The following is a 25,308-nucleotide window of genomic DNA, read 5'->3' as shown; positions in this document are numbered from 1 at the left end:
AGTCTATGAGGCCACCATCATCCTGATACCAAAAGCAGACAAAGATACTACAAAAAAAAATTACAGACGAATATCACTGATGAATATACATGCAAATATCCTCAACAAAATACTAGCAAACAGAATCCAACAACACATTAAAAGGATCATACACCATGATCAAATGGGATTTATCCCAGGGATGCAAGGATTCTTCAATTTATGCAAATAAATCAATGTGATACACCATATTAACAAACTGAAGAATAAAAACCATATCATCATCTCAATAGATGCAGAAAAAGCTTCTGACAAAATTCAACACCCATTTATGATAAAAACTCTCCAGAAAGTGGGCATAGAGGGAATCTACCTCAAAATAATAAAAGCCATATATGACAAACCCACAGCAAACATCATTCTCAATGGTAAAAAACTGAAAGCATTTCCTCTAAGATCAGGAACAAGACAGGGATGTCCACTCTCACCACTATTACTCACCATAGTTTTGAAAGTCCTAGCCACAGCAATCAGAGAAGAAAATAAAATAAAAAGGAATGCAAATTGGAAAAGAAGAAGTAAAACTGTCACTGTTTGCAGAAGACATGATACTCTACATAGAGAATCCTAAGGATGCCACCAGAATACTACTAGAACGAATCAATGAATTTGGTAAAGTTGCTGGATATAACATTAATGCACAGAAATCTCTTGCATTCCTATACACTAATGATGAAAAATCTGAAAGAGAAATTAAGGAAACACTCCCATTTACCACTGCAACAAAAAGAATAAAATACCTAGGAATAAACCTACCTAAGGAGACAAAAGACCTGTATGCAGAAAACTGTAAGACACTGATGAAAGAAATTAAATGTGATACCAACAGATGGAGGGATATACCATGTTCTTGGATTGGAAGAATCAATATTGTGAAAATGACTATACTACCCAAAGCAATCTACAGACTCAATGCAATCCCTATCAAATTACCAGTGGCATTTTTTGCAGAACTAGAACAAAAAATCTTAAAATTTGTATGGAGACACAAAAGGCCCCAAATAGCCAAAGCAGTCTTGAGGGAAAAACACGGAGCTGGAGGAATCAGACTCCCTGACTTCAGACTATACTACAAAGATACAGTAATCAAGAAAATATGGTACTGGCACAAAAACAGAAATACAAATCAATGGAACAGGATAGAAAGCCCAGAGATAAACCCACACACCTATGGTCAACTAATCTATGACAAAGGAGGCAAGGATATACAATGGAGAAAAGACAGTCTCTTCAATAAGTGGTGCTGGGAAAAGTGGACAGCTATATGTAAAAAATGAAATTAGAACATGCCCTAACAGAATACACAAAAATAAACTCAAAATGGATTAGAGACCTAAATGTAAGACTGGACACTATAAAACTCTCAGAGGAAAACATAGGAAGAACACTCTGTGACACAAATCACAGCAAGATCTTTTTTGATCCACCTCCTAGAGTAAGGGAAATAAAAACAAAAATAAACAAATGGGACCTACTGAAACTTAAAAGCTTTTGTACAGCAAAGGAAACCATAAACAAGACGAGAGGCAACCCTCAGAATGGGAGAAAATATTTGCAAATGAATCAACGGACAAAGGATTAATCTCCAAAATATATAAACAGCTCATGCAGCTCAATATTTAAAAAACAAACAACCCAATCCAAAAATGGGCAGAAAACCAAAATAGACATTTCTCCAAAGAAGACATACAGATGGCCAAGAAGCACATAAAAAGCTGCACAACATCACTAATGATTAGAGAAATGCAAATCAAAACTACAATGAGGTATCACCTCACACCAGTTAGAATGGGCATCATCAGAAAATCTACAAACAACAAACGCTGGAGAGGGTGTGGAGAAAAGGGAACCCTCTTGCACTGTTGGTGGGAATGTAAATTGATACAGCCACTATGGAGAACAGTATGGAGGTTCCTTAAAAAACTAAAAATAGAATTACCATATGACCCAGCAATTCTACTGGGCACATACCCAGAGAAAACCATAATTCAAAAAGATACATGCATCCCAATGTTCATTGCAGCACTATTTACAATAGCCAGGTCATGGAAGCAACCTAAATGCCCGTCAACAGACGAATGGATAAAGAAGATGTGGTACGTATATACAATGGAATATTACTCAGTCATAAAAAGGAATGAAATTGGGTCATTTGTAGAGACATGGATGAATCTAGAGACTGTCATACAGAGTGAAGTAAGTCAGAAAGAGAAAAACAAATATCGTATATTAACGTGTATATGTGGAACCTAGAAAATGGTGCAGATGAACCAATTTGCAGGGCAGAAATAGAGACACAGGTGTAGAGAACAAACGTATGGACACCAAGAGGGGAAAGTGGAGGCAGGGGTGGTGGTGGTGGTGGTGGTGGGATGAATTGGGAGATTGGGATTTACATATATACACTAATATGTATAAAATGGATAACTAATAAGCACCTGGTGTATAAAAAAATAAAGAAAATAAAATTAAAAAAAAAAAAAAAAAAAAAAAACCAAGAAACCACTTCTATGTAACTCAGATTGTTTACCATGTCTATTTAAGGCAAAGAGGCTGGCCTACTGCCTTCACCACCCAGATAGCATCTCTTTAAGTGGGCAGCATGATCAAGGGTAAGAAGATAATAAACACTACAGCTTTAAAGAAAGAAGCCAGAGGTATTTTTAATTTTTACTAACTTAATTCTACTAGTTTATTAGTACACTATGCAGAAAGATTTCCCAAATGGTTAGTAGTTAACAGCAATGATAATTCCTTCTTGTGCTAAGTTTTTTGAAGGGATTACTTACCAATACCAGTAAGTAGTTTATTATAAAAAATCTTATTAAATCTTGCTTAACACCACTGGTAATGGTATAGAGCATTTTTACTATTAATATGTAAGACATATATGTTTTAGACAACGTTAAAATGTTTTCTAAACTGCAGAACATGATCGATTAGTGGAGTGTGAAATAAATAAATTCAGTGGGTCCTGACCAACACATTCTTTAAAGAAAAGTAGAATAAAATTTAAAAGAATACGTCACACTTAGTAAGGTGTATTATTTCATAAAACTTCTGCTTCAGACATACACAAATATTAAATTCTGTATATACTGGATCACCATATAATATGTATTTTTTTAGTGTGAGTCATGGTGAAAAAAATGAAAGCCATTAATAAAAACCTTCTGAAAAGCAATTTCAATTATTTCATTTTGAGATGAAAAGCTTAGGGCAGTGACAACTAGTTCCTAGGACTTTCCTAAACTGTTAAACATAATAGTCTATTCTGATCAATCTGTTAGAAAAATCCTCATTTTCAGCTGAAAGTCTGGAGTGAGACTGAGCAGAGAGAGGTAGAAGAGGGTGGATGATGTCATTGATAAATGAGGCCAAAGAAGGACCTGTACTCCATTTCAAGAGGGTGACCTATGAAGTACTTACAGAGGCAATGCTTTAAGCAAGTGTGTAAAACTTTCTACATTATAGTGGTGAGGGGGGAAAAAAAAAGCTGGAATGAATCACTCCAGAAAGCATGATACTCTACAGCAGAAAAATAACGAAGTACTTTAGTTTTTAAAAATTTTATTATGCAAAATCTCACTTATACAATGGTTCTCCGATGTAACCTCACCCAATTTCAATAACGAAATGATTTTGAAGCAAATCCCATATGTTATTTCATCAGTAAATATTTCATTACAGATCTTTAATAGAATTGAAGTATTCTTTAGAGCTGATGGATTACTTGCTATTTGAAGACCTGCCACATAAATGTGAAAAATTAAAAGAACAACTGGAGATCTGTGGATACTGAAAAAGTTATAGTACCTAGTCGACATTTCAGCCATTCAGGAAGAAAAGTCCAAATGGTCCTTTGAAAAAGCAAAAGGGTTGAAAGTGAAAAAAGCACAATTATGAACATAGTTAAAGGTAAAACAATTGATTCTAGAAGAACTAAAACTATAGATTGTCAATGACTTGGACCTGATCATCAGGCAAAAATGGTCCAATATTTCATTAATATTTTCCTGCCAAGAAGAATACGACCTCCATTCTAAATGATAATGCAAGTTTTAAGAGGAAAGAAATATATTAATGAAGTTGCAGGAGTAGAAAAGTATGCACGTTTAAAATTAGGCATTCAGCTAATGTACAAATTGGAGAAGCCACAGTACCTGAAAACTTCACAAATCCCAGTGATGCACTTATGTCCATTTTTTTCTCATTGTAATGAAGGTACTTACATTAAAAGCAATGTTAACTTACTGTTTGTTTTTTTTTTAAGTCTTGCTTTACTGTTAATTATTTGGACAATCTCCTGGAGTCTGGCATATAATTTTTCAGCTTTGTTTAGAGCCACTGATTGTGAAGTAGCTCCTCCTGAGGAACAGTGGAAAGCTGTGTGAGGGTCACTAACACATACTGTTAACATCTAAAACCAAATTTTAATCCTCTTACACAAATGATATCCCCTACATTTTTTTACATTTATTCTTCTTTTTAATTGAGGCATAATTAACATGAAGTAAAGTGCACAAATGTAAGATGTATAATTCAGTGAGTTTTTACTTATCCATACATATACCTATGTAACCATCCAGGGAGAGAACATTTTCAGCTCTCCAATAGGCTTTCTTGTGCCTCTTCCAAATCAGTAATCCTCATTTACCACTACCTAAAGTTACCTGTTCTGTTTAATTGCAAGAAATTAGTTTTGCCTATTTTGAACATCTATTAATGGAAATATACAGTAACCACTCTTTTGTGTCTGGCTTCTTTTGTCCAACATTATGTTTGAGATTCATCCATTTTGTTGCATGTATTAATAGCTCATTCTTTTCCTTTTTAAAAAAAAATTGGGGGGGGGGTAGTTCATGTTTATTAGTCTGTGTAATGACTTAGATGTTCTGTTTGAACATTCTCGAACACAATTTTTTGGTGCACATAGATATGCATTTTCCTGGGCACATACCCTGGGTCATAGAGTATTCACATGTAGAAATAACTAAAATGTCCATCATCTGATGAACAGATAAAACAAAATGTGGTATATCCATACAATGCACAAAGAAGTGACCTGCCTCCAATGAAGTGATCCACAATAGGAAAGCACAAGGCTTCCTATGTCAGAGGACCATGTTGTTAATTAAAAAAAAAAAAAAAAAAAAAAAGGTCTCAGTGTGTTCAAGTCTTTTCTTTTTGAGTAAGGACAACAAAATTGTCAAATCCACTTTGCATTCCATCTAGTAGCATATTGGGACATAAAAGACAGTCCTCCTCAGGAAGAAGTCTTTGGGAAGTATAAGTTGAGCTGATATCATAAACTACTCTCACTGGCCACCAAGGACAACCAGGGCAAAAAGGTAGTCACCCTATTCAGGATTACCTTTCCTCATTTTTTAATCTTATTTTGGAACTGCTGTTTCTTCCTCCACAACAAAACTTTAATATCTTAAGCTAAACATTAAGAAGCTACCAACTTAATTCCACTCACCATAGTCAAGAGGTGGAAGCAACCCAAATGTTCATCAATGGATGAATGGAGAACGGATGGATAAAAAAAGTGTGGTATATACGTACAACAGAATATTATTCAGCCTTAAAAAGAAATTCTGTCATGTGCTACAATGTTGGTGAACCCTGAAGACATTACGCTAAAGAAATAAGGCAGTCACAAAAAGGCAAATACCATATAATTCCACTTTAATGAGTCATCTAAAGTAGTCAAATTCATAGAACAGAAAGTAGAATGATGGTTACCTGGGGCTGTAGGGAGAGGGAAAAGGGGATTTTGTTTAATGGGTATAAAGTTTCAGTTGGGGAAGATGAAAAAAAGTTCTGGAGATCTGTTTCACAACAATATGAATATACTAAACCCTACTAAACTGTACAGTTAAAAATGGTCAAGATGGTAAATATTATGTTGTTAAAAAAATGAATTTGGGCATCCCTTTTAGACCCACAAATGCCATTTCTAGGAAAATAAGAAATTGCAAGACCTACCTTGTCAGTAATAATAACTATTGTCATTTTGAGCAGGGTCATTCCCAATTTGTAATGGGAGAACATGGTCTTTGGAGAGATCACATCAAGATATAACAATAAATGGGTTTGTACTTAAGAGGAAGAAGAAGAAACTAACTTAATTCCAAATAAAGTATAAGTAACTGAAAGTTTAATTCAATGGACTTGCTAAACTCTAATTTGTAGAATTTAGGCAATGTAGTATTTTTTAGTAAAACTTTTGCTGCTTTAGGGGCTGGAACTGAAAAGTTCTTAACCTACAACCACCAGATTCTCATTTAAAGTCAAAAAATCTTTCCATGTGGGTAATAAGAATAAACATCAAAGCAGCACTATCTGTATTGAAAACTGCATTCCTTTAGATTACCTTAAAAACCTTGCAGGAAAAAAAATCTCTCTTGGTTATTAAAGTGATCATGAAACAGTTAAACAGATATGTATAATAATACAAAATCATGATTTACAAAGTATAACTTAAGACTGACCACAAATGAAATAACAGTTTTATCTCTAATCAATAATTTACTGAAAAATAAAAAAATGTTCAAAATGTGATGAGATTTGAAAATTTCCCTAGTTTAATTCTAAATATAGTTTCACAAGAGGAAAAAATCATTTCAACCTATACTAAGTGATTACACTACTTAATTCTAACATGAAGTTACGTGATCATATTTGTAAGTCTGCATATTAATTTTGACTAAGCCTATGTACATTTTTTGGTAATGGCTTTTGAGATGTAATTCACATAGCATACAATTTACCCATTTAAAGTGTACAATTCACTGGGTTTTAGTATGTTCTCAGAAATCATGCAACTGTCACATCAATCAATTTTAGAATATTTCTATCACATGTAACTGTCACATCAATCAATTTTAGAATATTTCTATCACCTCAAACCCCACCCCCCCAAAATAAAATAAACCCCATACTCTTTAGCTATTACCCACTCACCAGTCATCCTGTCCCTCTCTCACCTCCAAACACCAGTCCTTAAGCAACCACGAATCTACTTTCTGTCTCAATAGTTTCTGTGAGATAATAGATTAATCTATTATGGATGTTTCATACAAATGGAATCACATAATACGTGATCTTTTTTAACTGGCTTCTCTCATTTAGCATAATGTTCATCAATAGCATGTATTTTTATTCCTGGATTCATTTGTTCATTCATGGCCAAATAATACCACATTTTGTTTATCTATTAATCTGGTGGTGAACATTTGGTTTATTTCCACCTTTTAGCTATGAACAATGCCGCTATGAACATTCACGTATATGTTTTTGTGTGAATAATGTTTTCATTTCTCTTGGGTATGTGCCTAAGAGTGGAATTGCAGGAAGAAATGGTAACTCTTATCTTTAACTTTCTTAGGAACTGCAAAACTGTTTTCCAAAGTGGCTATACCATTTTACATACCCTTCAGCAGCATGTGAGGTCTCTGATTTCTGCACATCCTCACCAGTCAACACTTATTATCTACTATCTGTTCAATTCCAGCCACCCTAGTAGGTATAATGTGGGATCTCACTGTGATTTTGATTTGCATTTCCCCAATAACTACTGATGTTGAGTATCATTTCTTGTGCTTATTGGCCATTCCTATGTCATCTCTGGAGAAATGTCTATTCAAATCCTTTGCCCATTTTAAAATCGGGTTATTTGGGGACTTCCTTGGCGGTTCAGTGGTTAAGAATCCTTGCTTCCACTGCAGGGGGCACAGGTTCAAACCCTGGTTGGGGAGCTAAGATCCCGCATACCATGTGGTGTAGCAAAAAAAAAAAAAAGAATAAAAGTAAAATCGGGGGCTTCCCTGGTGGCACAGTGGTTGCGAGTCCGCCTGCCGATGCAGGGGACACGGGTTCGTGCCCCGGTCCGGGAAGATCCCACATGCCGCAGAGCGGCTGGGCCAGTGAGCCATGGCCGCTGAGTCTGTACGTCCGGAGTCTGTGCTCTGCAACGGGAGAGGCCACAAAAGTGAGAGGCCCACGTACCGCAAAAAAAAAAAGTAAAATCGGGTTATTTGTCTTTTTATTGTTAAGTTCTAAGAGTTCTTTATATACTTGAAATACTAGTCCCTTATTAGATATGATTTGTAAATATTTTCTCCCATTATATGGATTATTTTACTTTTTTTCAGGATGTGCTTTGCAGCACAAAAAATTTAATTTTGATGAAATCCAATTTATGTATTTTTTCTTTTGCTATTTGTGCTTTTGATATCATATCTAAGAGTCCACTGCCAAATCTGAGGACCTGAATATTTACCCTTATGTTTTCTTCTAAGAGTTTTACAGTTTGGGCTATTACATTTAGTTCTTCGATACATTTTGGGTTAACTTTTGTATAGTATGAGGTAAAGGTTCAAATTCAATCTTTTGTACGTGAACATCCAGTTGTCCTAGCACCATCTGTTGAAAAAATTATCCTCTCCCCACTGAATAGTCTTGGCACACTAGTAGAAAAGCAATGGACCACAGATTCATATCTGGATTCTCAATTCTATCCCATTGACCTATATGTCTATTCTAATGCCAGTACCACAGTGTCTTGATTACTGATGCTTTGTAGTAAGTTTTAAAATCAAAAAGTGTGAGTCATCCAACTTTGTTCTTCTTTTTCAATATTGTTTTGGTTCTTCGGGGTCCCTTGCAACTCCATATGAATTTTAGGATCAGCTTGTCAATTTATGCAAAAAAGCCAGCTGGGATTCTAACAGGGGTTGTGTTGAATCTGTAAATCAATTTGGGGAGTACTACATCTTAACAATATTAAGTCTGATCCCTGAATGTGAATGTTTTCCCAGGTATTTAGGTCTTCTTCCTTTTTTTTTTTTTTTTTTAAATTTACAATGCTGTGTTTCATTTCTGCTGTATAGCAAAGTTACTCAGTTTTATATATATATATTCTTTTTCTTTATATTCTTTTCCATTATGGTTTATCACAGGATATTGAATATAGTTCCCTCTGCTATACAGCAGGACCTTGTTATTTATCTAGATCTTCTTTAATTCCTTTCCAAAATGTTTTGTAGTTTTCAGAGTATAAATTTTACATTCATTTTGTTAAATTTATTCTCTTTTGATACTATTGTAAATGGAACTGCTTTCTTAATTTCATTTTTGGATTAAACATAGATACTTTTGTATAAAAATGATTCAGACCTCTTCTTTCATTATCCATTCTCAGAAGCATACTGCCTTTTCTTTCCTTTTTTTTTGGCCAAGCCGTGCAGTTGCAGGATCTTAGTTCCCTGATTAGGGATCGAACCTGGGCCCCTGGCAGTGGAAGTGTGGTGTCCTAACCATTGGACCTACAGGGAATTCCCCATACTGTCTTTTAATTAGAAAAATATTAGTATCTCTTAAACCTCAAGTAGGGAACTCTTTTATATAAATAAATTTTTCAGAAAAGTTAAGTGACACTCTTTTAATTAAAGTTAAAAAGTAAAATCATTTACAATGGAAATGTTTCTAACGCTTCATGTTTCATAAAGAGAATACTGGTGTTCACTCTGGCAGCATACTATTTACTAAAATTGATAGAGATTAGCATGCCCCCCACCCCCGTGCAAGGATGACATGCAAATTCATGAAGCATTACATTTTTTTACAAACTTGAAGTTATGAAATAAATAAGTCATAGGGGATGCTATGTACAGCATGATGACTAAAGTTAATAATACTGTACTGCATATCTGAAAGTTACTAAGAGAGGAAATCTTACAAGTTCTCATCACAAGAAAAATAAATTTTGTAAATACGTGTGGTGATGGATGTTAACTAGACTTACTGTGGTGACCATTTTGCAATATATACAGATAATGAATCATTACGTGTACACCTGAAACTAATATAATGTTATATGTCAATTACACCTCAATAAAAACGTTTCCATGAATATCTGATTTTTTTTTCCTTGATGAATCTACTCAAGATGAGTAGTAATTATATTACCCCACTTGAGCAAACACCCTTAGGGGTTAATCCAGTATATAAAGCTATTCTGCCCAGACTGCTCTGCTTTGTGACTTTGTTACCTCCCTTGCTATCAGTCTGTCAGTGATCACTTCTTGATATATGTAATTCCCTCTTCCTTCTGTGTTTGTACTCTATGGAAGATTAAGAAAACTAATAAGCTTGTTAGAAATGCATATAAAATAAGAACACAAAGGCTTTAAGAAAAAGACTGAAGGTCTGAAGCACAGGAACTTCTGGGTACACAGATCCTAAGATATCTATTTTGACTGCTAAGAAATTTTTTATTTTTATTGTTGTTTTGGTTTGCTAGTCCTCAGCTTTGATGCAGAGAGCTGGAGCTTATTAAGAAAAATGATACCATGTACAGTTTTACTATAACATGGATAAAAATTTCAACAAATGTAATTTATAATTCTAATTTACATTTATGTTATTTTATATTCTACATACATTTTTGTGAAAAAATGCTACATTTAGCTTTGTCTATTCTGAAATATGAGTATTTTAGAGTATAATAAAACTGTAGAAAAATAATTACACTTTCATCACTGATGTGTAAATTTTCTGCCCTATATAAAACTAACTTATCTAGCAAGCTAGAGAGGATAATGTGTTATAGTTCTAATAATAACCTATCTTCATGAACATGTTTATTGTGTTATTTACTTATAATAATAATAAAAGCTAGAAGAAAACGAAGCCCAATTATATGGTAACAGTTGTGGTAATCCACTTGAAGAAACAGAATAGCCATTAAACTTATAATTACGAAAGTCACATATAGGAATTTAGTAAATAAAAAAGGCAGAACCTCAAAACATAGCCAACTTCGTTTATACCAACGTACATATATATGTATATGCATGTACACACAACTAAACAAAGAGCTGCTCTAATTTTCTGTAATGTTACAATTCTGTCTACAAAAACAAAACCCAAACAAACAAAAACAAAACAAGCTTCATGAATTGGAATTACCATTAACTTCTCTATAGGCTGGGTGCTCAAAACCAAACAATGTAATTATTATTTAGATTAATCTATCTCTGAAGTAGTTTATAACATAAAGTAGAATAAGGAACATGACAATCTCAAAAAAAATGTTAACTTTTAGTTTCACAGTACAGACATTAGCCTAAACTACCTACAAGAGCCCTTTAATCAAAGAAACACTTAGAACTACTTAAATCACAAGGCATTTACTGTTTCAGCTTTCTATCATCCAGACAAACTGGAGAACACCCTTATTATCCTTTAATATCAGCACCACTAGATAAAAAAAGACTGCTCTGTGTTTTTTAACAATACAGAAAAATAATAACTTTTATGGGAAGGGGCAGTGAGATCAGAAGTTCTAATTAATTTATGATCTCTGCAGGGGCGGGGTACGGGGGTGGAAAACATAACATGCAATTCCTTCCAAGTGTTTCTTGTTTGTTTGTTTGTTTGTTTTAACTGCCTACAAGACAAAGTCCAAAATCTGTATCGTGGCCCACAGCTAGTCAAGAACAGACTCTGCTCACATCTCTACCCTCATTTCCCACTGTACCTTAGTCAAATAAAAAGCTAAGGGTAGAATAAAGAACAGTGTTTATAATCTCCTCCACTTTGATTTTACTCTAAATTTAAAATCTATACTTTGAAAATTAAAAATAATAAAAAATTAATTATTAATCAATTAGCCAATGTTTTCCCTCCTTACTTCCCAGAAAATCCCTTAAGATTAAAGTTGATCCAACATAGAAACTAGATAGTGATACTTAGAGAAAAGATTATTGGCTATCATTTTATACTTTATATTTCTTTCTTTTCTTGGTAATAGGTATAATTATACTGAATGTAAATGATTATCACCTTTGGAATTAAAAATTACTTATGTCCTTTTAAACCTGTTTTTTCCCCAGCATGTAGTATGCACACTTAATCAATAAGTATGGAAACTACATAATATATAATAATATATATATAATATATAATATATATTATAATAATATATAATATATTATATTATTATATATTATTATATTATGTTATTTTATATATTGTTATATTATATAATATATATTATTTATTTATATATAATATTATTATATATATAATATATAATATAATATATAATATATATAATAGAAATATCTGTCTGGGATGTCCCAGACCTGGGCTCTAGTTCCAACTCTGTGGCAAGCTAGTTTATTTTACCTTGACTAAGTTGTTTAAGTTCTAATTTCTTTCATTTTTAAAATGATGAAGTTTGGACTAGACAATGCCAAAGTTCCTTAGAGGTCCAAAACTTAAGAAAGATCTTATCTATTAAATCAGTCTAAGTTGCTATGAGCTTTGGGGGGGTAAATCCCGCTCCTGTCTCATAGTAAACTCACAGCCATCTTTTTCATGTAAGTGTTGCCAATCTAGTAGTCAGACTTTGTAGAGTAGGATTCTTGAATCATGGTCAGGTCTTTTGTTCAACTCATTGCTTTTTCAATTTAATGTTGAATCTTGATTCTGTTAACCAGTCACTGTATTAGCTGCCCCACCTCAAGCATTGTGTTACGTGAGGATTTCATTACTATGTCCTTCAAAGATCTCCATCCAATTCACGGTTGAACTCAACAGAATCAAAATACAGAGCTCTATTGTTCAGCATCAGTGATGACAATGATCCCATTCTCTTTGGTGAGGTGGTTAAAACAACTACAAATCTCAACTATCTTCTCAGCCAACTCATATTTCTAAATGTGTTACTAGACTATCACAAAAGTCTGTCAAATAAGTACCTTGCTGAATAACAATATATGATACATAGAGACATCTGGTTTAACATGGCAGAGAAAATGTAGGCATTTCACTCTATTCCTTTCCAAAAGCCCTATGAAACGACAAAAGGAAGGAAACAGCACAAGTAAAATAGGTGGGAAAAAAGCAGACTAGAGATGTCAACGTTTTGGAAGATGGGCTCCATTTCCTTTGGTAAGAGCTTTGCCATTTTCTGGAAAAGTATGGTCATAAGTTCAGACAGTTTTCTCCTTAGGATGCATGATCATCACATAAATATTGATTCTGAACTCTCTTCATAATTAAATCCTTAATCGTCCTAGTTTTGTACTCCTGCTGAACAATTCCAAACTGGTTGGGCAATCCTGAAAATTTTACTGTTAAGTTCTCCTGATTAACTAGTCAAGATGTCAATGCACAATCCTGCAAGTTACCATATCTGTGATACTTCTAAAGTTACCATATTAACATGACACAGTCTGTGCATCAGCAAATGTGGTTAAAACTATTTGCTCCTACCATTTTTTGGTGGATTATGCTACTGACAAAAAGAATTCTTCCTCAACATCTGTTAAAGCTGTTTAACCTCAGCAAACTGTGCTTGAGTTAGAACCAACAGGATGCAATTCCAAAAGAAATTTAAACTACAATACTATTAGGAACAATAACTTTATATTCATTTGTAGTTTTCCAAGAAAGTTGAAATACATTATTTCTGGGATCATAATTTAAATTGAATCCCTCCACAACATACTGTGGAAAACAAATGATATAATTCGTTACATATCTATGAAGTAGGAACCTAAGTATCCCATTCTGAGGGGGAGAAAAATATGTTTTGTCAGTCTTACAACTTACTACAACACATACACAAGTGTACACACATACATATCTCCAAAGAGGTAAAGTACATGGGATAAAATATTAACAACTGGTAAATCTAGATGTTATTAGGGATCCTCACCATCCTATCCATTTTAGTTTTTTGTGAAATTTTTCTTCATACAAGTTGGGAAAAAAACCAAAAATTTAAACAATGTTTTGTATTATGTATACAAACCAAGTGCTCACTATCTGTCAATCACTGTCTTAGGTGATTATATGCATTATCTAAATTTTATCTCCACAACAAATCTGTAACATAGATATTATTATTACCCTCCTCTTATGGAGGAAAAAAAATGAAACTTGGAGAGGAAATCTGACTCAGAGCTCTTGCTTTTAACCACTTGAGGCAGAAAGTAATGACACGACTTCTAAAACTTGTTTTTAGTTTGTTCCATCCACAGACCCCCAACATCTGCAAATTTATAGGGAAACTTTAACAACGTTATAAAAGCACAATACAGTAGCCCCTTACTCTCTGTGGAGGACTAGTTCAGGACCCTCATGGATACCAAAGTCTGTGGCTGCGGACGCTCAAGGTCCCTTTACAAAATGGCGTATTATTTGCATATAACCTAGGAACATCCTCTGTATACTAGATCTAGATCTCTAGATTACTTATAACACCTAGTACAATGTAAATTCTAGGTAAATAATTGTAAATACAATGTAAATCCTAAGTGAGGAGTCACCTGTAACAGGGCAAATTTAAGTTTTGCTTTTTAGAACTTTATGGGACTATTTTTCCCCAGAGTATTTTCCAACCCTGGTTGCTTGAACCCAGAGATGAAGAACCTGTGGATATGAAGGGCCAACTGTGTATCAGTTTTTCTGTTTTGCTGACTGGCTTGATTTTTGGCTGATATAGATTGAGTTTCATTTGTTCAAAATGCTAAGATTTCCTACAAAATTATTAATAAAAAAAGTAAACATTTGATTTTACAATGCTTTCACTTTCAACTAGAGAAGAAACACTTTTAAATTTTATTTTATCTTAAGCCTATATTCTTTCAGATGAATGCTTTTCAAAAAGTTTTAATACAACAGACCCATACTTTCTAAACAAAATGTTACTGAAAACTCAATATACAGGTAAGAGAGAGTCCTGCCTGCTCACTTTTCCTTTCCCATTCTCTTGAAGTAGGAAATCAAGGGCTCCAAGACTTTGTGGAATGTAATATGAAACCAATTGCTTTATATAATATGCAACTGTAAACTGTTAATTATCACAACTGCCCAAAACAGAACTGGCTGGTAAGAGCTGAAGTTATAAGTTCCAATTTAAGTTCATTAGTGATAGTTAAGTAATTCAGATATGGAAAGAACAATATGCAGAGAAGTTGTCATGTACACTCTACTTTAGTCATAAAAATAAGTGTCTTATTTTAGAAGCAAGGGAGGAATGTGTCACAGGACAAGCTGATACCCTTAGACAATTTACCTTTGTCAGAAACATCCTTCTGTTCTCATGTACTTTTACATATTTCACCAGATACCAAAGATGGAAAAGAACAAAAAGGTCAATTCTTGTGCCTCCATTTTCTTATGTGTAAGTAAAAACACTCTCTAACAAGATACTATTTCACAAAGATAGTATAAAAATTATTAAAATTTATATGTAAGACTGTTTAGTCTAAATGGTCTCCCATAAACATAGGTACATACCTATTAGGATATGAAATCACCTATCTACTTATTCTTACAACTAAGAAGGAAAAAAAGCTGTTATTTGTAGACTAGGGATACATATTTTCTAAATTCTAGAGGAACAGAATCATTTTTATCTTAATGTTTACATGATTCTTTCCAGGCCTGATTCAACAGCTGACTCAAAACTTTAATTTAAAAAAAAAAGGCCTCAAAATATTCTCCACGCTTCACAATTAATAAAGAACAACCTGCAGATCTGTTTCCACTCCATCGTGTCCTCCTACCTTTCATCCACGATCATCCTTCATCAATCTTCCTTTCTCAAATCTTCAAAATTCCCCTTTCTTTTGAGGTAATATACATAGGTAAGACTCCACAGAAATAATCTTTCCATTGACAAATATGCAAAGGCCACAAACAAGCAACTCTTAAAAGAAGAAATATAAATAAATGTGTAAAGATGTTTAACTTCACCCATGAACACATATACATTTAACAAGATACCATTTTCCCCTATCAGACTAGCATAAATGAAAAGGTTCTCGATAATGTTCAAGGTTTTCGAAGGAGAAACACACACACCCACACACACACACACACACCACACACAAACACACACACACAGGCTCACACAGAAAGTAAAGAAAAACCATCTTTCTGGAGGGCAAATTGACAATGTATAACAAAATCACAAATATGTATGTATCTTTGACACAGAAAGTACACTTCCAGGATTTATCCTAAGAAAATAATCAACCAAGTTTGGACTACAAGGATGTATTTATTACAAGTATCTACAAGGATGTTCAGATAGTATTATTTATAATTTAAAAACAAATAATTTATATGTATATTAAGACTAGCTAATAAATTTCTAAATATAGACATTAAAAATGATCTATATTTAAGCTGAAACAATAGAAGTTCATGCTATATTGAGTGATAAAAGCAAGTTTACAGCACAGTTTGATTGCATTTCTAAAATATGTCCTGATACATATTTTTTATTCTGGAAAATTAAATTAATTAAACAAAATTAGTGATTATCTTTGGAGATACTTTTAAGAAAAATTTGGGGCAACAGCATGTTTTCTTTTCAAAAGCATTCCTTTAAAGGGTATGTTTATTGCTATTTTTCTCCTGGTTACAAAATACATGTATTCATTTAAAAAAACGAAGAACAAAAAGGAAGGAAAAAAGAAATCATCTCAGAAATATATAAAGAGAAGTAAAAGACCAAAGGCTATAATAATCAGCTTCTCCTGTTTAGCCTTAGGGCACAGGCTGTGCTTAACACCCCACCCCTCTAGAAACTCTTGTCTTGACTTTTCGACTTCTCTACTCTTGAGGCTCTTCCTCTTCCAGCATCCCTTAAATGCACCCTCTTTCTCTCCTCACTCACACAAGCTCCACAAGCATCATATCATCACCAATGATTGCATGCTCATTAACACCTACATGGTAATGATTTCTTAATCCCTAACTGAAGTCTAATTTTTCTAAGTCTCAGAGTCACATTTCTGCATATGTGCTACACAGTCCTCAAAGTCAATATATTCTCAAAGTTGAACTTACTTGCCTTCCCCATCGCCTACTCTAGTCCCATGTTTCCTAGCTCTATTAAAGGTTTCCTCACTCACTTGGTCTTCCCAAGCTGTCAAAATAACTGGTAACCAAATCCTGCCTATAGTCTACTTCTTCAATTTCTCTCTTCCTCTGCATCTCACTGCTATTTTCAGAGCTAAGGCAGGCCTGGCCACTTCTGACCTGGACTACTTAGGTACCCATTATATGCCATACACAGTAAAAGGAATTAAGAATACGAATAAACATGAGAATATTAATAAAGCAAATTACTACCATCAAGCATATCTTGAGGTAGAGAGATGAAGGAACATGACACAATGTGACAAGTACAATTAGAACAAAAATCCACACAATGTCAACCTCTTACTATCTGATCTAATCTTATACTGGGAATTATCTTTCTAGAATACAAACCAGATAACGTCACTCTTCTGTTGTAAAACCCTTGATGATTCTACTCCACTGCCTACAGGATAAAGTCCAAATGCTTTAATACCAAGCAAACACTTCACAATCTGCTCCCAACGTATCTAATAGCCTCATCTATTACTCTTCTTTCACTTCACACCCCATAACCCAGCTGTGTATAACTAGTTGCTGCTCTGACAATATGCTAAACAATTTTACAACACATAGTGTTTGTGCATCCTGCTGTTATAGCTTTTATGCGTCCTGCTGTTATAATGTTTGTGCGTCCTGCTGTTGGAGAGTCCTTCCTCCTTGTGCTCACCAGTGAAGTCCTGTACTACTCTCAATCAAACCACGCTCCTCTGTGAAACCTTCATTACCCTTCTCTGCCAGTGTATTTTTTTCTGTTGTTTGTTTGTTTGTTTGTTTGTTTGTTTGTGGTACGTGGGCCTCTCACTGTTGTGGCCTCTCCAGCCATGGAGCATAGGCTCCGAACACACAGGCTCAGCAGACAAGGCTCACAGGCCCAGCCACTCCGCGGCATGTGGGATCTTCCCGGACTGGGGCATGAACCCGTGTCCCCTGCATCGGCAGGCAGACTCTCAACCACTGCGCCAGCAGGGAAGCCCCTGACAGTGTAGTTTTTATACAGTCTATTACAATACTTATCACTTTATGTTGTAATTTTTCTTTTTCTGTCGTTAGACAGTGAGATTCTTTTTTTAAAAATTGTAGTTGATTTATAATATTGTGTTTGTTTCAGGTATACAGCGAAGTGATTCAGTTATACATACACATATGTATTTTTCAGATTCTTTTCCTTTATAGGTTATTACAAGATATTGACTACAGTTCCCTGTGCTATACAGTAGGTCCTTGTTGGTTATCTATTTTATACATAGTGGTGTGTATCTGTCAACCCCATACTCCTAATTTATCTCCCCACCACCCGACACTGTGAGATTCTTAAGGACATCTTGTTATTCTCTGTATCCTTCCCAAATCTAGCAAGACAGTAAATATTCAAGAAGTGTTTGTTAAATGGATGATGAGGTGGAAACAGATTTACATAGAGCCAAAATACACTAATCATCCTTTTTTTTTTTTTTGGCTCTCTGTCTGGAATTCAGGAGTCTATCGAAGCAGTAATGCCACTACCTACCACGACCCCCACATACTAGGAACCCAAAGAGGCCCAAGTGTTTTTTTTTTCTCCCCCCTTCCTCCATCCCACAAATAACATCAGAAAATAATACAGATAGAATCCCTGCCCTCCAAGGGGCTTATATTGGAGTAAGGAGAGACAATTAACAGGTAAACAAATATATAAAATAATGTCAGACAGTGATCAATGCGATGAATAAAACAAAGCAGCTTGATGAGACAGAATGTGGTTAGGGGAGTAATGTGCTATTTTAAATGGAGGTGGGAAAGAAGTCACAGAAGGTTTCTCTGAGACAGTAACATGAAAGTTGAGGCCCAAGGGATGAGAAGCAACCAGCAAAGCAAAAGTTTGAAGAAAGAATTCTTCAAGCAGAAGGAATTGTAGGTGTAAAAGCTCTGAGGCACAAATGCACTTGGCTATTTGAGGGACAGAAGAGACAGGTAGCTAGAGAAAGAAATGAGTTTGGAGAAGAAAGCACAGCATTGTAATGGTAGCCTGGGTGGAGGCCTATCTGCTCCTGCCTTGAGTTTGGAATTTAGTTTGGAATTTTCCAGTTTTCACCTTCTGTTGTCTGCACAATCTTCTACTTACTAATACCATAGCAAGAGGACAATGGAATGGGGTATACAGCACACCCTATTGTCAGGAGATGTAAATGATTCTGAAAGTTACTTTTCTGGTTTCTGTTGATAAAAAGTACTCCTAGATACAATGCCCTAACAATAATGGTCCCAGGGCTAATGAAAACTTCATTAGCACACAAGAATAAAACCACTTGAAAAGAGAGACAAGTTCTTTCTACTGACTACAATGCAAGTCAAAATGGGACCCATCATAATCACCCTAGATTTGTTAGAGGAAATAAAACACAACACTTTACCACTCTGAAAATATACATGAGCTATCCTTCTACCTGAATAGATTTTTCCATTCCTGTGTAAACATAAAGATCATATAATACAAATCTAGACTTAAGTAATTAAATAAAATATATTTGCAGTTTTCATTGACCAGGATTTTTCTTCATCTTTATAGAAATTAAACAATTTTATGATGTTTTGGGAAAGCATGAATTTATATGCACTATAAATTGCCTCTCAGTAATTTTGTGGATGTTTATGTCATAATCTATTTAATTCAAGTACTACTGTGATGTTAGAGCAAAGTCAATCCTTATATAAATGTATAGTCACAAAACTAGCTACTAAAGCATCTCAGTAGTTGGTAGGAACTCAAGCAGTGTGAAATTACACATCTTACTCCTATTTTCAATAGCATCTGCTGGCTTTGCTAACCAGAACATGAACACATCACTAAATATAAAAGTCTTTCATTATCCTAGTCAGGTCTTAAAATTCCAGGCTCCCAGTCTCCTAGTGGTAAAAATAAATTCATTCTCAGCATCCCTAGATTCAATTCTGCACCCGGTGATCTCTGGCTAGTACAGCAATGTTTCCCTGAATCTCTCTATGGGGGAATGAGAGGTAAGATTTTTTCGATCTCCTTTTGAAAAATCATCAGAAGTAGCAGAGGTAATCACAAATAATCATCTTACGCTCCCACGCTTCCACTTCCGCAAAGGGCAAAGCCTCTTACAATGGGTCTTCATAATACTACATAGTCTCAACAGCTATGAAAAATAAGAAACCACTTTAGCTTAAAAAAGGACCTTGTCACAATCTACAAGTTGAAGACCAACTTCACATATTCACAAGATCCTTCATTTTCTCTTCCCCATTCACCTAGGGAGGGCCATAAAAAGTTTCTAAATACCCAATGTACCTTCTTCCCAATTTCACATCTTCAAGCTGGTTGATGTTATCATTATTCATCATCTCACTAATAAACTAATACCTGAAATAAAAACTCCTTTCCTTGGTTGGGAAATAAAAATTGCAAAGTTTCTCCCTGGAGTTCTAGCTCAATCCTGATGTTGGGACTTCCGGGAAGGAATGCAAACATGGTATCAGTTGGAAAACCTCTCTAAATACTGATGTATCTCCTTGCAGACTAAGTATAGGTATTACTGAGTAAGTATTGACTCTTCCCTTACTAAGGGTAGATTCTGAATTAAAACAAGGCCATAATCCCTTCTCAAAGTGTGGTTCAAGGACCAACAGCATCTAAATTAACTGGGAGTTTGTTAAAAAGACAGTATACAGGGCTCTACTCTCCAACCAACTAAATCAGAATCTTCGTTTTACTGATATCTGTATGCAGATCTCCCTACATCACAAGATCTCAGAACAGGTGGAAAATCTAAAATCCTACCACACACAAAAAGGGATGAACCTTGGATAACAATTACACCTGATAATGACTATAGTCTCCTTCACAAATTCTTCAGTTCTTTCAACAATAGGTCCTCATTACAAGAACTTCTCATAAAATTATAAACCGCTGTTCTTGAAACGCACCAAAGCTTATTATAGCTGCTGTTGTTCTTGTTAGTCTAAGCCAATAATATAACCAAGTTCTTACCTAATCTGAGCTCTCCGAAGTTCCCACACCCTATCTTCTTGCCAACCCTGAAGTTCGGTCCCACCATAAGAACCCCAGAGGATGTTGAGGAGCCAGATGGTCGGGAACAGTGTCCACTCCTTTGTGCCATGGGTTTAGTTGTCCGTTGTCTTTCATCCTTTTCCCTACTAGGATGGTCCATGATCCTACACGACAGAGTCTCTGCACAGGTATCCTTGATTTGTATACTTCTCTTCAATACAAAAGTACGTCCGAATAAACTGGAGTTAGAGTAAGGTAAGGAATTCTTTTGGCACCATATTTATGTTTCTAATTTATCTCCAGGAGATGAAAAACCACTGATTAGTTCTGGTAGGACACGTAGTCTGTAGGTCTCAAGCATAGGAGGATATTGTGTAACCTAGGTAAAAATCAAGAAAGCATACAGTTAAAAATTATATTTTAAAACAAATTAAGAGAGTTACCACTAATTAGAATGGACTCTATCCAAAACTGAGCAAAGTGGACAGCTTCCTGAAATGGATTTTGGTTTTACATCCTCCAACAGTTTAGCCATCTGGACTAGTAATTCATCTGGTAACATAGGCTCAGTAGGCTACAGACCAAGGCAGCTAACAGAACGCAGAACCCTTTAACATAAAATGCTTTCTTCTAGTGTTGTACATATGACTCAAAAGAAAGCTGTTTGTTGGCTTTTTCATCACTGGCTAACAAAGATATGGTGGGGTTCAGCCAAGTTAAATAAACTGAGGGCAATTAAAAGCTCTTCCCGGGCTTCCCTGGTGGCGCAGTGGTTGAGAGTCTGCCTGCCGATGCAGGGGACACGGGTTCAAGCCCTGGTCTGGGAAGATCCCACATGCCGCGGAGCAACTGGGCCCGTGAGCCACAACTACTGAGCCTACGCATCTGGAGCCTGTACTCTGCAACAACAGAGGCTGTGACGGTGAGAGGCCCGCGCACTGCGATGAAGAGTGGCCCCCACTCGCCGCAACTAGAGAAAGCCCTCGCACAGAAACGAAGACCCAACGCAGCCAAAATTAAAAAAAAAAAAGCTCTTCCTCTTAATTGGGACAGAACCTATCAGAAATAAGCTACTCACTACTCACTGTCCCCCTCCTCCATCCCCACCATTTATCAAGCACTGACAGCAATCACAAAATCCAAAACAAGTTATAGATTGACACAGACTACTTCCATGAAGCCCTTTCCAAAACCCTAGTGGTACAAAGTAGTCCTAGACTAAAGGTTTGGAAAGCTCAACTTTTGGTCTAGTTTTCATTGTGGGCTGAGTACACAATGACAGAGTGCCTGAAGCAGGTCCTTTGCACAACCCCAAAGTGAGAATAAATCTGAAGAACAAAAAAACCTTAAACAAAACTCATCCCTACCAGAATTCTCCAGTTTCTCAATTTAGGACTAAGTCCAAGAAAAATTTTACAATGAGATAATTTTGATGCTATTTTTGATAATCTAGGTTAAGTATCCTTAACAAAAAAATATTCTGTTACCACCAATCACAGACTAAACACATACTTTTGTTTCACTTCCACTGAAGATTTCCCTTAAAATTTTAAGGAAGAAGAGAATTAGAACTGTTTGGTTATTATTGCATGTATACAAGAAAGCAAATATGTCTAGACTGTAAGCTTCTTACGGACACCTTTAATTCCCTAGTTCAAGAACAGGCACATACGTGTGAGCTGAATGTACAAATGGGCACATAATCCAAGAACATACTCTGTTTACTTCATTATAGTAGTTAACTGTTTATTTGCATCTTTTCTGTCTGCTTTCTTTGCATTATTAAAACTGCATAATGACTTTAGGCTTCCGTAAAGCTAATCATCATTAAAATACATTTCCCTGTGGGCTTCCCTGGTGGCGCAGTGGTTAAGAATCTGCCTAATGCAGGGGACACGGGTTCGAGTCCTGGTCTGGGAAGATCCCACATGCCATGGAGCAACTAACCCCATGAGCCACAACTACTGAGCCCGCACGTCTGGAGCCTGTGCTCCACAACAGGAGAACTACTGAGCCTGCACGTCTGGAGCCTGTGCTCCACAACGGGAGAGGCCGTGACAGTGAGAGGCCCGCACACCGCGATGAAGAGAGGCCCCTGCTTGCTGCAATTGGAGAAAGCCCTCACACAGAAATGAAGACCCAACACAGCCAAAAATAAATAAATAAATTTATTTTTAAATAAATAAATAAAAGTAAAATAAAATAAATTCCCCTGAATTCAGGAAATAATACATCTCTACATTCAAAATGTATACTCTGTTAAAGTAAAAAATCAGGGTGGTAAGAATAGGTCAGTAATTACTGGATTTTCTACATGAACAACATTATGAATTTATATTTCTCCTCACTCTCTTATTATAATTTCATCTAATATCCTTCAATTATCTTTGTTGTCTACCCAGAGTCCCTCAAACAATATGAGTAAAGAAAGAGAAATAGGGAATTCCTTGGCTGTCCAGTGGTTGGGACTCATGCTTTCACTGCCAAAGGTGCAGGTTCAATCCCTGGTTAGGGAACTAAGATCCCACAGTACACGCAGTGCGCCTCCCCCCGCAAAAAGAGAGAGAGAGAAATAAAATTTAAGATGTTTTATTTAGATAGTCAATCTTAACAGGTGGTCGTGTGTCTATAGATGATAAACTGTCAGGCTATACTTTCTTCCTTTATATCATACATTTTTTTGAGAACAGGTAAAGGGTGTCTTCGCCTATCCAGACAATTTTGAGCATTGAACTAACTCCTAAAGTTTCATCAGTTATCACTAGTATAATAGTCTCATTTATAACATTTGAAAAACTGTGCTACCTTGTCTATTGCTCTTCATGTTTTTCATTGTGTTCACTTCTTTCCTAACAAATGGAAATTATTTTTGTTTGTCATTAGCTTTCTCCATTGCACTTAGACTTATGTAACATTAGGTTCAGTAATCATTCACAGCCCTCATATCCATGTATACTTGCATGTATGTATTCAAAAAACATACAGTAGTACTTGCCAGGTTAGAAAACTGAAGAAAGCCAACAACCGTGTTCAGCTGGGAAAAGGGTGTTTCTTTTTTTTTAAACATCTGCTTGTAGATTAGAACAATCATTTTACCTCCCACAAACACGGCAAACACACTTACCAATGCTGTAATCTATTCATGAGACATTAGCATGATTTAACCTGTAACTATGAAAGATGAAAAATATTCAACACTACTTTATGTGGCACCTCTCATTAGAGAAATCAAATTGAATGATTAAATTTTTAAAAATCCTATTTCTTTATCACCACTCGCTGCTCAAAACTATTTCCTACTTCCCAATTACAAACTCTTTAGCTTGTCCCTTGAGTCCCTTCAATATCAGCTCCCTATTTAAATTCATGTATTAAAGCTACTACATAAAGCAAAGGAACATCCACCCTTAGTTCTTATACCTAAAATGGTCTCTTAAGTCTTCTGTCTTATTTAAGGCCTGACTCATATCTTACATCCTTTGTGAAACCTTTTATAACCAATTCATCATTAATGTTTGGAGCACCACTGTCTATACCACCATTTGCTACCTACCATATATCAGATTATATTGATATGTATTCTAATATTCAATTTGATTATAAGCCCTTGAAGTTAGGGATCTTGTCACATCTCTTTTAGTTTCTTGCATATAATTGGTACTTAATAAATACTGAGTAATAATTATGATCTTGAATAATAGAAGGCAGATTCCTAGCAACATAACCTAATATTTATACAAAATAATATGTAAAAGTAAGGAGAACCCTAATTAACCCTAAGAACTCCTAGAATTCATCTAGCAAGAAGCTGGTATTATTTCATTTAAATTCATTAGTGTTAAGACATAGGCTAGTTAGAATTTCCATTTCACAAGGATATTACATGGTTTATTTACAGTTACTAGCAAATAACATACGAAAAAGTTAGCTCAAGAACCAGGTCAAATGGAACACCCAAGGTAACAATTATGTTATAACTTATACCTTATTTTTTTTAAATGGCTCCTAAGGACAGCAGTAAAAGATAAACTATATGTTTATGTTATTTCTCCTCTTTTTTTTTTTAACAGTAGAAGGAGAAAGGAGAGAAATTATATAAATGCAATAAGTAGATGTTTGTTTTTCTGGTGAATAAACTATTCAGCAATCACTTGGATCTCATTAAGCATGTTAATGTTACAATGCATATGTATTTGAATTTTTAGAGTCATAGCAGCAAGTTTCTTAAAAAGCCTAATTCTAGTAGTTTCTACCACTTTAGGCATGCCTGAAATAGAGAAAAGGTATTTTTTAAATATGAC

The 25,308-nt window shown here is 35.1% G+C and overlaps 1 protein-coding gene across 10 annotated transcripts in view; it reads right to left on the bottom strand.

The window, feature by feature from the left end:
• CSNK1G1 (casein kinase 1 gamma 1) overlaps window positions 1-25,308 on the bottom strand; it is a 163,598-nt gene that overhangs the window by 82,009 nt on the left and 56,281 nt on the right. For 8 of the 10 annotated variants that reach the window (XM_067029668.1, XM_067029663.1, XM_067029666.1 and 5 more), the window contains exon 2: window positions 20,987-21,386. In XM_067029668.1, the coding sequence (XP_066885769.1) occupies window positions 20,987-21,167 (181 nt within the window). In that variant the 5' untranslated portion in view covers window positions 21,168-21,386. Of the gene's footprint in view, window positions 1-4,293; window positions 4,335-15,629; window positions 15,773-20,986; window positions 21,387-25,308 lie in introns of those variants that run through there. The other 2 variants (XM_067029672.1, XM_067029674.1) reach the window with 2 other exon arrangements.

The sequence above is a fragment of the Kogia breviceps genome, chromosome 3, assembly GCF_026419965.1.
Source record: "Kogia breviceps isolate mKogBre1 chromosome 3, mKogBre1 haplotype 1, whole genome shotgun sequence".
Lineage (NCBI taxonomy): Eukaryota > Metazoa > Chordata > Mammalia > Artiodactyla > Physeteridae > Kogia > Kogia breviceps.
This window is presented reverse-complemented; position numbering and strand designations above follow the sequence as displayed.